General features: G+C 36.8%; 3 protein-coding genes across 3 annotated transcripts; 2 read left to right on the forward strand and 1 right to left on the reverse strand.

The window, feature by feature from the left end:
* The first annotated feature begins 3,177 nt into the window (after positions 1–3,177).
* LOC102243276 (olfactory receptor 5B2) lies at positions 3,178–4,116 on the forward strand. The gene has a single exon (XM_005869380.2). It carries the CDS (start codon positions 3,178–3,180, stop codon positions 4,114–4,116), a length of 939 nt encoding a protein of 312 aa, XP_005869442.2.
* A 4,060-nt stretch (positions 4,117–8,176) lies between these two features.
* Positions 8,177–9,121, reverse strand: LOC102243556 (olfactory receptor 5B3). Its single transcript, XM_005869381.1, has one exon. It carries the CDS (start codon positions 9,119–9,121, stop codon positions 8,177–8,179), a length of 945 nt encoding a protein of 314 aa, XP_005869443.1.
* A 7,521-nt stretch (positions 9,122–16,642) lies between these two features.
* LOC102243847 (olfactory receptor 5B2) lies at positions 16,643–17,587 on the forward strand. Its single transcript, XM_005869382.1, has one exon. The coding sequence runs from the start codon at positions 16,643–16,645 to the stop codon at positions 17,585–17,587; it is 945 nt and encodes a 314-aa protein (XP_005869444.1).
* The last annotated feature ends 1,734 nt before the right edge of the window (positions 17,588–19,321 follow it).

Raw genomic sequence — 19,321 nt, forward strand, 5'->3', positions numbered from 1 at the left:
ATATTTACTGCTGTGTTGCTGACAATTACCTGAAAGAGAAGTTGGGGTGCTTCTCTGGGCTGGAAAAAGTTTAGCTACATCACAAAGCAGGTCTAATTAAGGAAGTTTATTCTATATATATAAAAAGCTAAGTTGACTTGTGCATGCGCGATACATATAAAGCTCTTGCTGGCGCCAATCGTACGTGTGTGTTTCAATCTGTCATTGTCAATCATGAATTTGGTTGACACTTCTATTATAGAGAAAGGGCGAATAGCAATATTAAAATATTTCTTCTAATTAATTTCCTTTCAATGTGCACAAATTTGTGCACCGGGCCACTAGTATTCCTATAAATATACATGTATTTCTCTTGTTATTTTAATATATTTTACTGAATATATACCCAGGTGAATTTAAAGAGAACTATTGACATTAACTATATTGAGTAAATGTGGTATCTATTATAAAATATATATTAATGAAGAATATATTCTATGAAAATAGTAATGAAATACATGTAAGTTCTGTTTCTCTTAGATTTTTTCTTCTAGTCTCAGAGCATTTATCTTTGTAGATGTTGCTTATTCTCTTGTTCAGCATTATTTTTTACAGATCTACTTTCATGTAGAAATAGCAATCATTTCTTCACTAGCTCATTCACCCAACAAAAATTAATTGATAGTTGCCATGCACTTTGCTAGGCACAAGGATACAAAGAGGGGTTTGAATCTATATGAACTAGGACAATAGTACCTGGCATGAAAGGCAATATGGCTACCCATTACATTGCTGGTATTATTTTGTTAGGGTCAGAAAGACATTGTCTATAGGACACATTTACTATCTAGTTGAAAAGACAAAACTTCAAAATCCTTCAATATCTACTCCTTACTCCCCACCATCTCTCAGCTCCCATATCTCCATCTCACCTCAGGTTTCCTTTTCTTAACTTTTCCAATGGCCCATTCTGGGCCTGAGTTCTTAGGAGGGGTGCCCTAAATGATGGCTTGGCCTGGAGTAGTCACACTGGCGGTGGTGACAAGTGAATGAACTCAGGATACACTTTGAAGGTAGAGATATAAGATATGCTCATCAACTACAAGTGAATTGTGAGGGAAAGAGCTCTGAGGCTGGATAATTCAGGTATTAAGGGATTCTATGTTGAAGACTTTATCAGGCTTGACCAGATATTTAGCCTGGATTCTGAAAACTGTGGAGGCTATTTTATAATGAGATTATGTAAGTGGGTGAAAAAAATCAGTACAGCCTTTAATAGTCTGCTCTTGCAGAAACCATACCATGAAAAATGGCATCTCAAAATTTGTATGTGTAATTATCCCTGGAGCTCAGCCCCCAATTTTTTATTAACATTTGTAAAAATAGTGTGTATGTTTAAACAAATTTGGATTTAAGTTATGAAGTCACTCATTCACATAAGTTTCTTTAGTAATGTGATTCCAACCATTTTGTTAGGTTTCTTTTGATACTTTCTTTGAACCATCTTATATACTACTACTATTAATAATAATAATATTTATTTAATAATAGTAAAACTTATGGTTTATTGCATGCTAACTATGTATTAAGCAGTATTCCGTGTGATTTAAACATGTCAAATCATTGAGTTCTCCAGATTTGAAAGATCCTATTATCATCATCCCTATTTTTCACTGAGGCCCACCTGGCAAGTGGAAATGCAGGAATTGAATGACCCCAGAGACCATGTTCTTTACCAACATAAGATGCCGCCTCTTTATAGAGAGTGCACCTTTTAAAATTGCTGTAAGAATTTTGTGACAAAGTAAGAGTAGGAAACACATGCCTTATTTATTTATTTATTTATTTATTTATTTATTTATTTATTTATTTTTGGATGAAGAAATTCAAGCTCAGGACACTTGCATTGCTCCCCAATGGAGGTGATGAGTATCTTTCTCCATTCTCTGCTACTTCCCTCAAGAGGTTGAAGCAAGAGGTCTGAATGGTCACAGTTTTGAGATTTTTACACTTTTGGGGGTGGGCATATCTTTCAAGGGGCAGTTTTCTCTGAGGAGAGAAAGGGAAACTGTTCTTTCTTAGATCTCAGATGGATCACAATTGCTTAAATGATAATCTTCACAGAACTTCACATCCAGAAAGGCATTGGCACATCATTTTTCTCAGGTAATTAACTAATAGGACAGCTGGGAGATTAAATGAGGTATTATTCTCATACTACCTGGCACATGGTAAGTGTTGCATTAATATGAGTGTTACATGGCTCAGGGATGACCAAGTAATTGAGAGAGAAAGCAGAAACTTTCAACCCAAATGAAAATAAGCAGTAGATATTTTGAAGATAAGGTCATTTGGAATATCTGAGTGAAGTCAGGAACTAATAAATGTGTGCATACCCTTACAAATTGAAAGATGGAGGTCAGAAGATGCAGTCTCTTGGTTATTGGCAACCCTGTGTAGGGAGCGGCTATAGGGTTAAGCCTCAGACTGACCTGTTGGCAAAGCCACAAACAAGTCCCAGCTTAGAGGGCACAGCCCTCTTAGCATAATTAGGCTTGACCTTATGATGCCCCCTAGATCTTATCTGGGTAGCTAATGGGCTGAGGGAAATGTAGCAAGTGCTGCCAAAACAAGTGAAACTCACAAGAACATTGTTAACTATGGTGACCACTACCTTGTTTACATCTGGCTATAAAATAAAGGCTCAGCTTGCCTCTGGATCTCTCTCTGTGGCCTCAGCCAGGCACAGGAAGATCCACCTAGACCAGTGATGGCGAACCTATGACACGCGTGTCAGAGGTGACACGCGAACTCATTTTTTTGGTTGATTTTTCTTTGTTAAATGGCATTTAAATATATAAAATAACTATCAAAAATATAAGTCTTTGTTTTACTATGGTTGAAAATATCAAAAAATTTCTATATGTGACATGGCACCAGAGTTAAGTTAGGGTTTTTCAAAATGCTGACAAGCCGAGCTCAAAAGGTTTGCCATCTCTTTGTTTGTCTTTTCTACATCCTTCGCAGCGCCACCTCAGGCTCACCGAACCCTTGGCTGTGCTGGCATGGTACAACCCTGCACTGGTAATGGCATCATGGTGACATGGGTATGCTGTGAGCCATTTCCCATGCATTAGTAATTTATCCATTTTGCTTCTCTTGTTTTGACAGGTGAAATACAATTTCAAAATGACCTCCATGGAGAATAGCACAGAGGTGAATGAATTTAGACTCTTGGGACTGACCGACACCCCAGAGTTACAGGTCCCCCTCTTCATAATTTTCACTCTTATATATCTCGTCACTCTCATGGGAAACCTTGGGATTATCATGTTAATTCTGTTGGACTCTTGTCTCCACACTCCCATGTATTTTTTCCTCAGTAACCTATCTCTGGTAGACTGTGCTTACTCCTCGGCTGTTACTCCCAAGGTGATGGCTGGGTTCCTCACAGGGGATAAAGTCATCTCCTACGGGGGATGTGTTGCTCAGATGTTTTTCTTTGTGGCTTTTGCCAGTGCAGACTGTTTTCTACTAGCTGTCATGGCTTATGATCGCCATGCAGCGGTGTGTAAACCCTTACATTACACCAGCACTGTGACCACCAGAGTGTGTGCTCAAATGTCCCTAGGCTGCCATGTCTGGGGCTTGGTTGAATCCGCCATCCACACTGGATTTACCTTCTGTCTCTCCTTTTGCCGTTCCAATGTGGTCCATCACTTTTTCTGTGATATCCCTGCAATCCTGGCTCTTTCATGCTCTGACATCTACACAAATGAGATTGTGCTCTTCATCTTAGCAGCTTTCAATGTCTTGTTTGCCCTAACAGTTATTCTGACCTCCTATCTATTCATATTCATTGCCATCCTGAGGATGCGCTCAGCAGAGGGACGAAAGAAAGCCTTCTCTACCTGTGCTTCTCACCTCACTTCTGTAACCATATTCTATGGAACTGTAATCTTCATGTACTTACAACCCAGTTCTAGTCACTCTATGGACAATGATCAATTGGCATCTGTGTTCTATACAATAATAGTCCCCATGTTGAACCCTATTGTCTATAGTCTACGGAATAAAGAGGTTAATAATGCTTTCAGAAAAGCCATTAAGAAGATGAAGGTCCTGCTCAGCACATAGTTTTAGTTAGAGAGATTATACATCTCAGCTGTCTATTGCTATGCAACAAATTACCACAACACTTAGTGGCTTTAAACAACAGCTTTTATTTCTCATAATTCTAAGAACAGGTACTTTGCTGCTTTCACATGGGTTCACTCATGAGGTTGCATAACTTCTGCATGGTTGCATGGTTGGGCTGAAAGGTTCAAGATGGCCTTACATTTCTGCATGCTGATTCCGGATACTGTCTACCTCTGCTCCACATGGTCTTTCATCTTCCAGAGGCTGGACCAGTCTTCTTTCATAATATTTTGAGGCCAGCATTCTCATAGTGTGACCATTTCTCCCCAAGAATTTGTAATGAGGGAGAAAAATGAGAAGTCGAGGTGGCCTTATAGTTCCATTAAAGAGGAAAACAACTCAAGCCTCACTGTTATGGAAGAGTCAGACTGGCCCAATAATTACAAGAATTTAAAGTCAGGTGGTTATCACCGATCAGATTCACAATTATTTAACGGGAACTTCATCTTCTTAGTGGCTTTTCTGTGCACCATAATTCAATTAAGAATATCACTGTTGCCAGGCCCACATGGCTCATAGGTCACAGTTCAATTTCCAGTCAGGGCACATGCCCCAGCTGTGGGCTCAGTCCCCACAACAACATTGATCAGCTGCCTGCCTCATACCACTCAGTGTGGATTGAGCCTGCAACCTGGGCATGCACCTGACCAGGCACCAAACCAGCAACCCTTTGATGCACAGGATGACACCCAACCAACTGAGCCACTCCGGCCAGGGTGAATTCTTGACAATTTGTTTCACAATCTTGGTTTGGGTTTTCCTGATATAAACAAACAAACAAAAAAGCAATTCTTCCTTATAGATAAATTTTATTTTACTTCTTATTAAATTTATTGGATGACAGTGGTTAATAAGATTATGTAGGTTTCAAGTGTACAGTATATAATACATGATCTATGCATTGCATTGTGTGCCTACCACTCAAAGTCAAAAAATCTTCCATCACCATATATTTGGCCTCCTTTACCCTTTACTACCCCCAAACCCGTTCTCTCTGGTAACCACAATACAGTTGTCTGTGTCTATGAGTTTCAGTTTTATATCCCACATATGAATGAAATCAAATGGTTCTTAGCTCTTTCTGATTAACCTATTTCACTTAGCATAATATTATTGAACAGGATAATATCCATGTTGTCACAAATGTCAGTATTTCATCTTTTCTTATGGCTGAGTAGTATTCCATTGTCTATATGTACCACATCTTCTTTATCCAATCATCTATTGAAGGACACTTCAGTTTTTTCCAAGTTTTGACAACCATGAATAGTGCTGCAATTAATATAGGGATGCATATCTTTGTGAATAAATGTTTTCAACTTTTAGGGATTGCTAAGTCATATATGGTAACTCTAGTCTTAATTTTTTTAGGAACCTTATCATTCTCCACCTAGATTAATCATTAGAATTATATATCCATTGATTTCTACTGTTTTCCATAGTGGCTGCACCAGTTTATATTCCCACCAGCAGAGAATGAGGTTTCCTTTTTCTCAACACTCTATCCAACACTTGTTATTACTTATCATGTTGATAATAACCATTCTAACAGGGGTGAGATGATATCTCATTGTAGTTTTGATTTGCATTTCCCTAATAAAGTTGTAAGTAATCTAGAGACCTCTCCTAGGAGGTGGAATGTAGTCTCTTCCACCTGAGTGTGCACTGAAATTTGGTGACTTGCTTCTAAAGTATAGAGTGTACGGGGAGCGGGGGGCGATGTAGCATTATATGGAAGAACCTGGCAAAAGTTTAAGTGATCATCTTGTTTAATTGATCAAGATAAAGCCCCCAGTGACAAGTCATGCTGGTAATGTGTATCCCCTAATAGGACATGATGAGAAGTTCACCTCTCATTCTTTCTCAAAACCTATGCTTTTGTTTAACTATGTGACAAAAAAATCAGACAAACAGAAATTGAAAGGCATTCAACAAAATACATATTAAGGTAATGAAAAATAAGGAAGTACTGAGGAACTGTCAAGATCAGAAAAGATTAAAGAGACACGACAAATATGTACAATGTTGCATCCTGAATTGTATTCTGTAAGAGCAAAATGACCTTAGTAAAAAATAATGATCTGAATAATTTCTTGAAGTTTTAGATCATAGTAGTAATCAATGTTTTTTTCTTAGTTTTCACAAATGTAATATGATAAAGTAAAATATTAACTAAAGTGGAAATTTATAAGACTTGTCTGTTTATAATCATTGACATCGAATAAATAATCATTATTTATGGATATATTTTCAAATTCAATCAGGTAGGAAAATTATTATAGTCTCACTTTTATGATTTACCAAGTAAAACTTATTTCATGTGTTATTTTCCACTTAATGAGAAATACTAATGAAAAAGAATTAAGATGGTTTGATTTGATCTATTTGATAGTATGGTTTCTAAAAAATTAATTTGTCCAAAAGTGGTAAATAGAAATAGTGAGTGATAATATAGAAAAAAAAACCTAGCCATGTCTCATGAAATGCTCTAAAATTGTATTAAGTGATTGATTTGAGAGAGAGAGAGAGAGAGAAAGAGAGAGAGAGAGAAAAGTTTATGAATTCATTGGTTGCTTCTTGTATGTGCCCTAATCAGGGATCCAACCCACAACTTTGGTGTATGGACAGCATTCCAACTAACTGAGGCTTTTCTAGAGAATTTTATAATGGATGATGAACTCATGTAATTATCAGTGGTTCAAATATATTGACTACTGGATCCAAATTTTGACTATTATATTCACTAACATGTTTATTGAAAAATTATTATAAAGCAGGTTATAATTTATGTATTTGAAATGAAGTTGTTAGTTAGGAAGACAAAGTGACTCCTCTTGTGTAGTGTATGCTGTCAGTAGGAAAATAAAGGGATAATGATAATAGTTTAATTTGAGTACTGATCAGAATTATGAAGCTTAAAGCAAGAAGTGCAAGGAAGGAACAGCGTCCTCTGGTCGGTGGGGTGACTAAGGTGTGGAAACATTTAAGCAAAGAGCTGAAGGAAGTAAGGGAGCTTTCTGAGCATTGGGATCAGCAAGGACAAAGATCCTGATGCAGGAGCATGCTGGGAGTTGTCCAGAAAAAGCAAGGAACTTAGTGTAAATGAGTAGAAGAGGAATAACACATGACAGAGCTCATCTAACACTGAAGCATCCCTGAATGAGTGGCATGAACCTTTTCTTAGAATTTTCAATGAGAAAAATGAATAACATTATTATTAATCAGTGCTGTTGGTTTACAAAATAAGATAAGGTAGTCATATACAGAAAAATTGAAAAATTCCCTTATTATTTCTCATTCACCTTTTCTTATATTCTGGCCATTTTGCTTTTGAAAATCATCCTGTGAGCAAACTGCTTCTACTAGTAGACTTACTAAAGACAGAAATATTAATTCCTTTGTAATATTATGCACATGTAGTTCTGAATAAAATGTGCCAACAAAAGCATATATCTTTATTTAAATATCCATATCACTTTTTAAAAAATTTTAGACTCCTGAAATAGTTTTGAACTACAGAATTAAATAATGTTGAACACAAATGTATAATCTGACATATAAACTATTTTAAGTTTTTAATTAAAAACTAGCCATACTCCATCTAACCCTTTTAACAAATTTCCCACTTTTACAAGTATGTGCATTTTTGGGATTCTTGCATATGCTTTTTTTTCACGGATTTGTGTGTGCCATGTTTTTCATATATCCTTCCATTGTTACATGGTAGAGAAAATATAAACATGTGAATAAACTAAATATAATTAATAAGGTTTATTACAAGCAAGGCCCCCAAAATTCTTAAAGTTCCCTTTGGCCATCTTAATTCAGATATCATATATTTGGACACAATATTTTCTTTTTTCTAGATGATAGGCTTTTGAAGAAAAAAAATGGCATTTTCTCAGTAATTTAGGGGCATTGTAGGGCCTTAAAATGTAGTTATTGCATGTGGAACATCTGACAGGAATGAAAGTAGGTTATTGTGGATCCTACAACTTTAACAAGTAAAGCCTAGAGACAATTTTGCTTTCTCAACAACCTTCTTGAATGCATTTTTGACCTCCTTGTTTCTCAGGCTATAGACCAGAGGGTTCAACATGGGGATGACCATAGTATAGAACACAGAGGCCACCTTGTCTGTGTCCATGGAATGGCTGGAGCTGGGCTGGGAATACATGAAGATGGCAGTCCCATAGAAGATGGAGACTGCAGTGAGGTGAGAAGCACAGGTGGACAGAGCCTTCTGATACCCTGAAGATGAGTGCATCTTTAGGATGGTGACAAATATGAACAGGTAGGAAATCAAGATTACCAAGAGAGCAGAAAGAATGTTGAAGCTTGCCACAGAAACAAGAATCTGCTCACTAATATGCCTGTCTGAGCAAGACAGAGCCATGACTGCTGGAACATCACAGAAAAAGTGATGGACCAGATTAGACATACAGAAAGAGAGGCTGAATGTGTCTCTAGTGTGGACAGAGGCATTCAAAAAACTATAGACATAGGAACCTATGGCAAGACGTGCACACACACCTGGTGTCATGGTGGTGGTGTAATGTAGGGGTTTGCACACTGCTGCATAACGGTCATAAGCCATTGAGGCCAAGAGGAAATTTTCCACAGTGGCAAAGGCTGCAAAAAAGAACATCTGAGCAGCACATGCATTGTAGGAGATGACCTTGTCTCCTACAAGGAACCCAGCCATAACCTTGGGAGTGACAGCTGTAGAGTAACAAAAGTCAACCAAAGACAAATTACTAAGGAAAAAGTACATAGGGGTATGGAGGCGTAAGTCCATGAGAATCAAAATGATTATCCCCAGGTTTCCAACCACACTGATGAGGTAGATGAAGGTGAACATTATAAAGAGGGGGACCTGCAGTTCTGGGACATTGGTTAGTCCAAGGAGGATGAACTCAGTCACTTCTGTATTGTTCTCCATGGATGTTGTTTGGGAATCAGAAGGTGTCCTATAGCAATAAGTCATAAAGGAACACATTGATTAACAAAAAATCAATTGAAACTGATAGATAGAAAAGTGATAAGTAGATGCACATTTTCATTATGGCAGTCATATTTGAAGTATGGGTTTACCAACCAAGTTTAATCCATTCATTACCTATAGAGTTACACATTGTTGAAACTGAAGTTTAATGAACAATCTCCCACTTTTTAAAATTTTGTAAACTGATTTGTGTAAACAAGTCATGTCTTAATCAATATGACACATTTGGAATAAATATATCTGTCATGTCGTATCCCTGAGCCTAGTGAATGTTTATACTTCTATGTTGCTTATGTGCCAGGAAATGCTCAAGACACCTTGCATCTATATTTATTTATTTTTCTCAATAAATCTATAAGATTAACTAGTTGTTACCCTATTTAACTTATAAGGCACAGAGGTTCAGTAATGTTTTTAAGTTTAAAAGTTATTACTGCCAAAGCCAAGTTATATACATAGGCAGAGTGGTTCTTCAGTTAATTGGTATTAATAGAAATAAAATTGAACTGAATGCAACTTGCACTTACTCTTTGTCACCATTGCTCCAAACTCAGTATTCAGCATTTTATTTTATTTTTAAAAATATATTTTATTGATTTTTTACAGAGAAGACGGGAGAGGGATAGAGAGTTAGAAACATCGATGAGAGAGAAACATCGATCAGCTGCCTCCTGCACACCCCATATTGGGGATGTGCCTGCAACCAAGGTACATGCCCTTGACCGGAATCGAACCGGGGACCCTTCAGTCCGCAGGCCGATGTTCTATCCACTGAGCCAAACCAGTTAGGGCAGTATTCAGCATTTTAGTTAAGTAGCTGAGACCTATATGTATACTAGATGGGTAACTGGACATACAGGGGCATGTACAACTAACAGAGGCAATTCTGAGGAGAAGATATAGAGCATTGGGTATAGAGCAGTGATGGCGAACCTATGACACACGTGTCAGAGGTGACACACGAACTCATTTTTTTGGTTGATTTTTCTTTGTTAAATGGCATTTAAATATATAAAATAAATATCAAAAATATAAGTCTTTGTTTTACTATGGTTGCAAGTATCAAAAAATTTCTATATGTGACACGGCACCAGAGTTAAGTTAGGGTTTTTCAAAATGCTGACACGCCGAGCTCAAAAGGTTCGCCATCACTGGTATAGAGCTTGGGCTCTGAGATGAGCTAAATATCAGTCCTACCATTTACTATCCAAGAGTTTTTGGGTTCAACCTAAGTAGCCAAACCTGATTTTCTCCACATGCAAAATGAAGATTATAATGAGATAAATCTTATGGTATTATTGTGAGAATTAAATAAAATAATAGATTAAATACAATGAGTGAAATTTTGGATGTATAGCATAGCCTGATATGAGTTAGCTATAATATTATTATCAGGATTAAATGAAAGCCTTTATGTTTGTTTGAGAAAAGTGGCTGATAAAATTCAGGGATTCAGGTGTGGATGAGTTTTGAAGTGCTGCAACCTCTCTCTCTGATATCCTTTTCCTCTCACACTTGGTTCACTGAGATATTTCTGGTGTTTCTCTGTCTCTCCTCAGTCAGCATAAGTAGCTATTCTAGCCATCCCATATGAACCACCCTTTTGCTTAATTTCTTTCTTAAAATTCATATATTAATGTGAGTTGAAAGAGGCTCCTTTCTTTTTTTCTTTCTTTCTCTCTAATCCTCACCCAAGGACATGTTTAGAGAGAAGGGTGAAGAGAGAGAGAGAGAGAGAGAGAGATCAATGTAACAGAGAAACATCAATTGGTTGCCTTCCATACATGCCTCAACTGGTGATCAAACTCACAACCCAGCTATGTGCCCTGACTGGATATCAACATGTGAGCAGCACATGCATCCTCTTGGTGCATAGGACAATGCTCAACCAACTGAGCCACTCTGGCCAGGCAAGAGTCTCCTTTCTTAAACTCATTATTTTCTTTCATTGAGATCATCTCATAGTAGAATCACGGAGATCAGGGTTGAAAGTTCCTAACTTGTTGGCTGCTTTTAGCCTCCAGGTCTTTTTTGGTGTTGGGATTCATGTTTAAATTTTTATATAAATATGTTCTTGAGTCAGAACAATGTTTTAAATCATTTTCATCTGAATTTGAGGTCTTTAGAAGGACACATCATTCACTAATCATTATTCTCTACCATTGTCCTAACTCTTTCACATCTTCACTTTACAAACCAAGCCCCTGAAGTCAGTAGGTTTATCAACCTTTGACAATCATAAGCACTTGTAGAATGTAGTATGTTCTGCAAACAATAAAAGTTATAGGGATATAAAATTATATTTAGGTACGTGTTTACATATGTGTATATACATAAACACATCTTTTCATTTAATCTTCACAATAATATCACAAGATATGTGATACTATGATTCCAAATTTACCATTAAGAGAACTTAGGACTTGAGAAGCTATATAAAGCTCTACAATTGCACAGCTAGTATGAAGAAAATCCAAGATTCATGATTCAAATCCATCTGTGACCAAATCAAAAGCTAGTCTTTCACCCTGACTAGTTTGGCTCAGTGGATAGAGCATCAGCCTGCAGACTGAGCGGTCCCAGTTTCGATTCCAGTCAGGGGCATGTACCTTGGTTGCAGGCACATACCAAGTAGGGGGTGTGCTGGAGACAGCTGATCGATGTTTCTAACTCTCTATCCCTCTCCTTTCCTCTCTGTAAAAAATCAATAAAATATATATTTTTAAAAAGCTAGTCTTTCACCATCAACATTTGTAGATATGCTAGTAATAATAAAGATGAAATTATAAGGAAAAGATTACAATGGATCTTGTTAATTCAATTGCAACTCTTCTGTAGTTTAAAGGAAGGTTATTTCACTCTCTTCTGCTTTTTAAAAAACCTTTGGTGAAAGCACCACTGATATTAAATAAGGTGAAATTAAGACTCATTCAATAGAAGCATTACCTCTTTTGCTAATCATTTTTAGGAAAGCAACATAATGTTATTTCATAAGTATCACTGTACTTCTTACTGATGAAGTTTTGAATTTAAACCCCAAATCTCAAGTCACTGTTTTAGGAAAAAAAAATGTTCAAAACACCTACTTATGTGCTCAAATAACCCATAGCAGGTATAGTTGCCCTGTGGATTTTGCATAAATTACAGTTCACACAAAAAAATGTGTATGAAACCAAAAGCTTACCTTGCTGCTGAAATGGAAGGCACAGTCAATCATGACTAGTGGTTCTGAGATCTGAAATCTAACCCTGGAATAATGTATATATAGTCTTGGTGATGTTCTCTAACAGGTACTGGTCAAAAGAATCTAAGATCTCTATGGCAAGTAAAGATGGAGGAAAACCTCCACATGAAGTCAGAAACCTCAGAAACCTGGGTACACATTTTAAACCCACCAGTAATACTTACTATGCTTTTGGAGGAGTCACTTGTCTTCTTCTTGCTTCTAAATTAAAGAATAAAATACCTCTCCTACATAATTTACAGAATTGTGCCTGTAAATGGCAAATGAAGAAAGCTCTGTTAAACAAAGAGGGGTTATCATTTTAAAGTCAATCAATAGAATATTCAACTTGAGATGTTTTCCCTGGCCATGATTGCAGGCTCATAGCAAATCCTCAGATCAGAGTCCAAGGGAAGGCCCACACGTACGTAGGGTGAGTAAATAACAGCCAAGGGGCTAAGCACACAGTTCAGTTACTTTAAAATGATGTCATGTTGAATCATATTGGGATTTCAGAGGCTCACTCATGGGAATCCGGTAGGAGCCATAGAGACGTGGAATGGTTTGGGGATGTTCCCTGTGAGGACTTCTTTTTTTTTTTTCTCTTCCCCATCACAGATTTATTTATTTTTTTTATTTTTTTTTTTTATTGCTTAAAGCATTACGAAAAGAAGCATTTAAATTGCCTGTAGGAACCTAGCTGGATATGATGAGAGTGCACACATGTTTTCATATTATTTGTTATTTATTATTTTTCCTATTTTTAATTAAAATAGAATTTACAAACTTAATTAAATTTACAAATTTATTAAAAAAGAATTTTTCCTTTTTATTAAAATTATTGGGGTGACACTGGTTAACGAAATCATACGGGTTTCAGGTGCACAATTCCACAACACATTATCTGTACACTGTATTATGTGTTTACCACCCCAAGTCAAATCTCTTTCCATCACCATTTACCCCCAAATACCCTCCTCCACATCCTTTACCCCCTCCTTATGCTAAGTAAAACAAATGAATTTTTGAGGAACACAATTTAACCCATAATATATTAGTGGCAAAATATTTTTATTATTGTTGAAAGATATTCCATTATATATAGATTAGAGGTCCAGTGCACGAAATTCGTGCACTGGGGAGGGGGGGTGTCTCTCAGCCCAGCCTGCACCCTCTCCAATCTGGGACCCCTCAGGGGATGTCCAACTACCAGTTTAGGCCCGTTCCCTCTCACAACCGTTCGCCTGACTGCCTGATTGCCCCTAACCCCTCTGCCTGCCTGCCTGCCTGATCACCCCCTAACAACTCCCCTGCCGGCCTGATTGACGCCTAACTGCTTGCCTGCCAGCCTGATCGCCCCCAACTGTCCTTCCCTGCAGGCCTGGTCACCCCCAACAGCCCTCCCCTGTTGGCCATCTTGTGATCACATGGGGGCAGCCATCTTGTGCAAGGGTGTAAAAGTCAATTTGCATATTACCTCTTTATTATATAGGATCTCAAAGATTGTTTCTACACTTCCCACTTATAGGACATTTGTGTTGGTTCAAATGTCTGGAATCTTTTTTAACATTTTTACTTTTTATTGATTTTAGAAAGAGAGGAAGGGAAAGAGCAAATGAGGGAGGAACATTGGTGTGAGAGAGAAACATCCATCAGTTGTCTCCTGCATGCACCCAGCCAGGGATCAAACCCACAACTTGAGTATGTGCCCTGATCTGGAATGGAACCTGCCATCTTTTGGTTTATGAGATGATGCTTCGGCCAATTGAGACCACTGACCAGTATCTGGATATTTTGAATAAAGTTACTACACATCTGTCCAAAGTTATTTTTGTGTGAATATAGGTTTGCATTTTACTTAGATAATCACTATGAGATTGCTTGGTCAGATCCTAAGTGTATGGTTAATTGAATGGAATTCAGTGTTTCTTTATCAATCTTCTATTTGGTTTCCATTATTAAATGTGAGATATTGAAATCTCCCCCTATTGTGTTACTATTTCTCCCTTCAATGTTTAATTCATATATTGGGCATATTTAATGCATATATATTTATAATTGTTATATCTCCTGGAGAATTGACATTTTTATCATTATATAATATCTTTCTTTGTTTCTTCTGATGGTTTTTGAGTTAAAGTCTATTTTATCTGCTGCAAAAATGACTACTCTTGCCCTTTCCAATGGGGAGTCAACACACACACACACAAAACCAGCATGTTCACAGAGCTAACATAATGTCCCTCAACTGAGAATTGGATAAACAATCTGTACTATCCATAAAAGAGAGTACTACTTAAAAAAAAAAGAGATTACACTATAGGCCAGTGGTTGGCAAGCCGCTGTTTGCTGACCACTGCTATAGGCAAAGGTAGCAATATTGATGGATCTTAAATTCATTATACTAAGTGAAAGAAGCAAGACTCATAGACTACATATGCATAAGGACATTCTTGCAAAAGCAGTTATATACACAAAACAGTTAAATGGTCTCCAAAGGTAGTGGGTAGGAGGAGTTGGCCACAAAGAACCTTGTGCTTTTGCATACATGATGGAAATGTTCTATTATCTTGATTCTGGTAGTAGTTACATAACCATATATATTTGATAAAATTCTTAAAACTATACACACACAAAAATGTGTGGATCTTACTGTTTTAAAACTATGCATTTAGAAAATGAAAAAGACATAACAAGTAATAGCAAAATATGCATGTAAACTCTGCAGGTAGGTCCCCATAGACATTTTAATTGCATCTTCCCTAAGAAGATGGGATAAGGAGCTATAGATAGTCTCATGGGGCACATTCCCTGAGAGCTCTATAATTCACCCCTGGGTCCCTTGCATTGGCCTCTGAAATATCAACACTCCACACAGCATAGTTTTAGAGGGACCAGACTGCATGTTGGGCCCTTTGATCTTCATATATTCATCTGAATGTTAATAATTATCATTACACACAGTTTTTCTGTCTACTGAAGAATTGCTACAAACCTGCAACCATGGCCAAGAAAATCACCCCAAGAAAAAAAATTATATATTGAGTGACTTTGAAATGATAATCTTATAATCAGTTGTTTACTAGACCTTCCCTTATATGCTATTTACAGATACAATCCTGTAAATTATGTGGGAGAAGTAATTTTTATTATGTATATAAACATACCAATAAGGAGAAGGAAAGGGGCTTCTCCAAGGGCACAGTAAAGATTCATGGTGGATTCAGGACTTGGGTCCAGGGTTCCAGGTTCTTGTTAGTGTTTTTTCCTCTATCTTTCCCAGTCTTAGAGCACTTGGAACCTTTTGATCACTCCTAAAATATAGCTTTTTAATCATTATTTATACAGTATTTTATAGTTGAATTTCTGATTTTAACTGACTATTCAGGATTGACTGTCCCTTCTCCTCAAGGAGCAAGGTAAGCTCAATATTCCATATATACTATTAATAAAGCTTCATGTACTATAAGCTATTTGAGGAAAAAGATAGATGTTTTGAACTTTTTTTAAAATAGTGAGTTGAGACTGGAGTATAAATGTCAAAGCTTCTATTAGTAGGGAGTTTGGGGATACTTATGAAATATCTTGCTGCTTCCCTGAAGAAGATGAGTAAAAAAATAAGATACTGGTAAATGCTACTCTGATTGGGTAGGGTGATAAGTTCATCTTGTTCACTATCAATTGGTCTCCTGCTGGAGTTAAAAAAGGGAACTAAATGAATTAACAAGATTGAACTGTAGTTCAACTTTTTACCCATAGTATCATTTTAATTATTATGGTACCTGTTAAATATGCTGACAGTGAGGCAGCTAAAGGCACACAGAATTTGATTGGGTTGAAAATGAGTTTCGACGGGGGAAGGTCAATGGGGGGAAAAAAGGAGACACATGTACTACTATTTGTAATACTTTAAAAATAAAATAAAAATTTAAAAAATGAGTTTCAATGTTAAATCTTGAATCTTCTTCATGTTAGTGATATAATTATACAATATCATGTAACTACTAGAATCCTTAATTTTTAATGGTAAATGAAAATACTACTCATTGTATACACAGACATTTATATGTAAAGCTCTTAACATTAGATCAAGATAATTTTAAAGTATAAATTATTAATGAAATAATGCACATGGTATTTATACATCCTAATTTCACTACAATTTTTTTTGTTTGTCACTTTTTCCCTTTATTTCTCACTGCTACAGGACATTTCATGATTCCCAAATAGCATTGATGGAGAACAGAACAAAAGTGACACACTTCATCCTCCTCGGACTAACCAATGCCCCAGAACTCCAGGTCCCCCTCTTTATCATGTTCACTATCATTTATCTCACCAATGTGGTTGGGAACCTGGGAATGATCGCGTTGATTCTCTTGGACTCTCGTCTCCATACCCCCATGTACTTTTTCCTCAGTAACCTGTCTCTGGTGGACTTTGCTTACTCCTCAGCTGTCACTCCCAAAGTCATGGCTGGGTTACTTATAGGCAACAAGGTCATCTCTTACAATGCATGTGCTGCTCAGATGTTCTTTTTTGTAGCCTTTGCCACTGTGGAAAATTACCTCTTAGCATCAATGGCCTATGACCGCTATGCAGCGGTGTGCAAACCCCTACATTACACCACCACCATGACAACAGGTGTGTGTTCACGCCTAGCTGTAGGCTCCTACATCTGTGGTTTCCTGAATGCCTCCTTCCATGTTGGGGACATATTCAGCCTTTTCTTTTGTATGTCTAATCTGGTCCATCACTTTTTCTGTGATGTTCCAGCAGTCATGGCTCTGTCTTGCTCAGCTACACACAGGAGTGAAGTGTTTCTCGTTTTTATGTCAAGCTTTAATGTCTTTTTTGCTCTTCTGGTTATATTGATTTCCTACCTGTTCATATTTATAACCATCTTGAAGATGCACTCACCTCAAGGGCACCAGAAGGCTTTGTCTACCTGTGCTTCTCACCTCACTACAGTCTCCATCTTCTACGGAACTGTCATCTTTATGTATTTACAGCCCAGTTCCAATCATTCCATGGACACAGACAAGGTGGCCTCTGTGTTCTATTCCATGGTCATCCCAATGCTGAACCCTCTGGTCTACAGCCTGAGGAACAAAGAGGTCAAGAGTGCATTCAAGAAGGTGGTTGAGAAGGCACATTTTTCTATAGGATTGGGAATTTAACCTTGTAGTGCACAATGACATTATTTAGTTTCTCTCAGACTTTTTCCATGCAATAAATTTAAGCCCCACACTTCATTTAAATTCCTGAGATGATGTCCTTATCTTTTCAACAGTTTTTGCCCAGTAAAAAGAAAACATATTCAGAAATACAATACCTGAATGATGATGGCTGAGGGAAAGCATTGGAAATTTTGGATCTGCTTGTCAAACGTTACTAATGATATTTTATTTAATAACTTGTCTCACTTACATTTTCTCTACCATCTGCTAATGCAAACTTACAAACATATTCAGAAATACAATACCTGCATGATGATGGCTGAGGGAAAGCATTGGAAATTTTGGGATCTGCTTGTCAAACGTTACTAATGATATTTGATTTAATAACTTGTCCCACTTACATTTTCTCTACCATCTGCTAATGCAAACTTACATGTTAAAAGGGGCAAAAACAAGCTGATGAACAAAGACACATGTATGTGTCCCATGTGGACATTCACACTAGAGTGGGAAATTTGTAAGAGGTAAGTGGAGTGCTGCTAGTTTTTAATTAAAATAACTTAAGCAGTTAATTGATATATTAAACATAAAGCTATGTCCAATCAAAAATATTTATTTTGTTGAACAACTGTTCTAAGATCCTGAATAGGAGGAAAAATTCATGTACTTTTAAATAAAAGTATGCACTATGGCACACTTTATTGAAAAATACATAAATATCACATCTTAAATGAATTAACATTTCTGCCTTGATTGAGTCATTTTGTGGAATCATGTTCACATTACAATTTTCAGAAAGATAAAACAATCACCCAACTTTCATAGCTTACCTTAGGGTTCCCTCTTGGTGTTGTACATGCTATGGTTTTGACAAATGTGTAGTGAAGTGAATGTATTATTATAATATCAGACAGTATTTTCACTGTGCTGTCTAGTCATCCCTTGCTCCCCAAACTCCTGGCACCTACTGATCTTTTTACTGTCTCCATAGTTTTTCCTTTACCAGAATGTCATATAGTTGGAATCATCTGGTATGTAGCCTTTTCAGATTGGTTTCTTTCATACAGTAATATGCATTTAAAGTTCCTTTGTGTCTTTTCATGGCTTGATAGTTCATTTTCTTTTAGTACTGAATAATTGTATCACAGTTTATCCATTAATCTAATGAAGAGCATCTTGGTTGCCTCCAGTTTGGGCAATTATGAATAAAGATGCTTTAAACATTCATGTTCAGGTTTTTGTGTGGACATAAATTTTCAACTCATTTGGGTAAATACCAGGGAGGATGATTGCTGAATTGTATGGTAAGAGTATGAAAGTTCCTGTTGCTACCATCCTAACCAGCATATGGTATTGTCAATGTTCTGGATTTTGGACACTTTAATATGCATACAGTGGAATCCCATTGTTGTTTTAATTTGCATTTCCCTCTGGATGTATGTATGATGTGGACCATCTTTCAAAATGTTTATTTGCCATTTGTTATCTTCTTTTGTGAGGTGTCTGTTAAAGTCTTTGCCTGGGGTGGGAATGATTGGGGGGGGGTGGGGGTCGATTGGGGAAAAAGAAGACAAATGTAAAACTTTAGACAATAAAAAAAAAGAAAGAAAGGGGAAAAAGTCTTTGGCCTGTTTTATAATCAAGTTGTTTGGCTTTTTTTTAATTATGGTTTTTTGCTTTCTTTCTGTTTGTTTTTACTTTTATCATTTTTAAAAATCTTTATTGTTGAAAATA

This window comes from Myotis brandtii, unplaced genomic scaffold (genome assembly GCF_000412655.1).
Source record: "Myotis brandtii unplaced genomic scaffold, ASM41265v1 scaffold2920, whole genome shotgun sequence".
In the NCBI taxonomy this organism is placed as follows: Eukaryota; Metazoa; Chordata; class Mammalia; order Chiroptera; family Vespertilionidae; genus Myotis; species Myotis brandtii.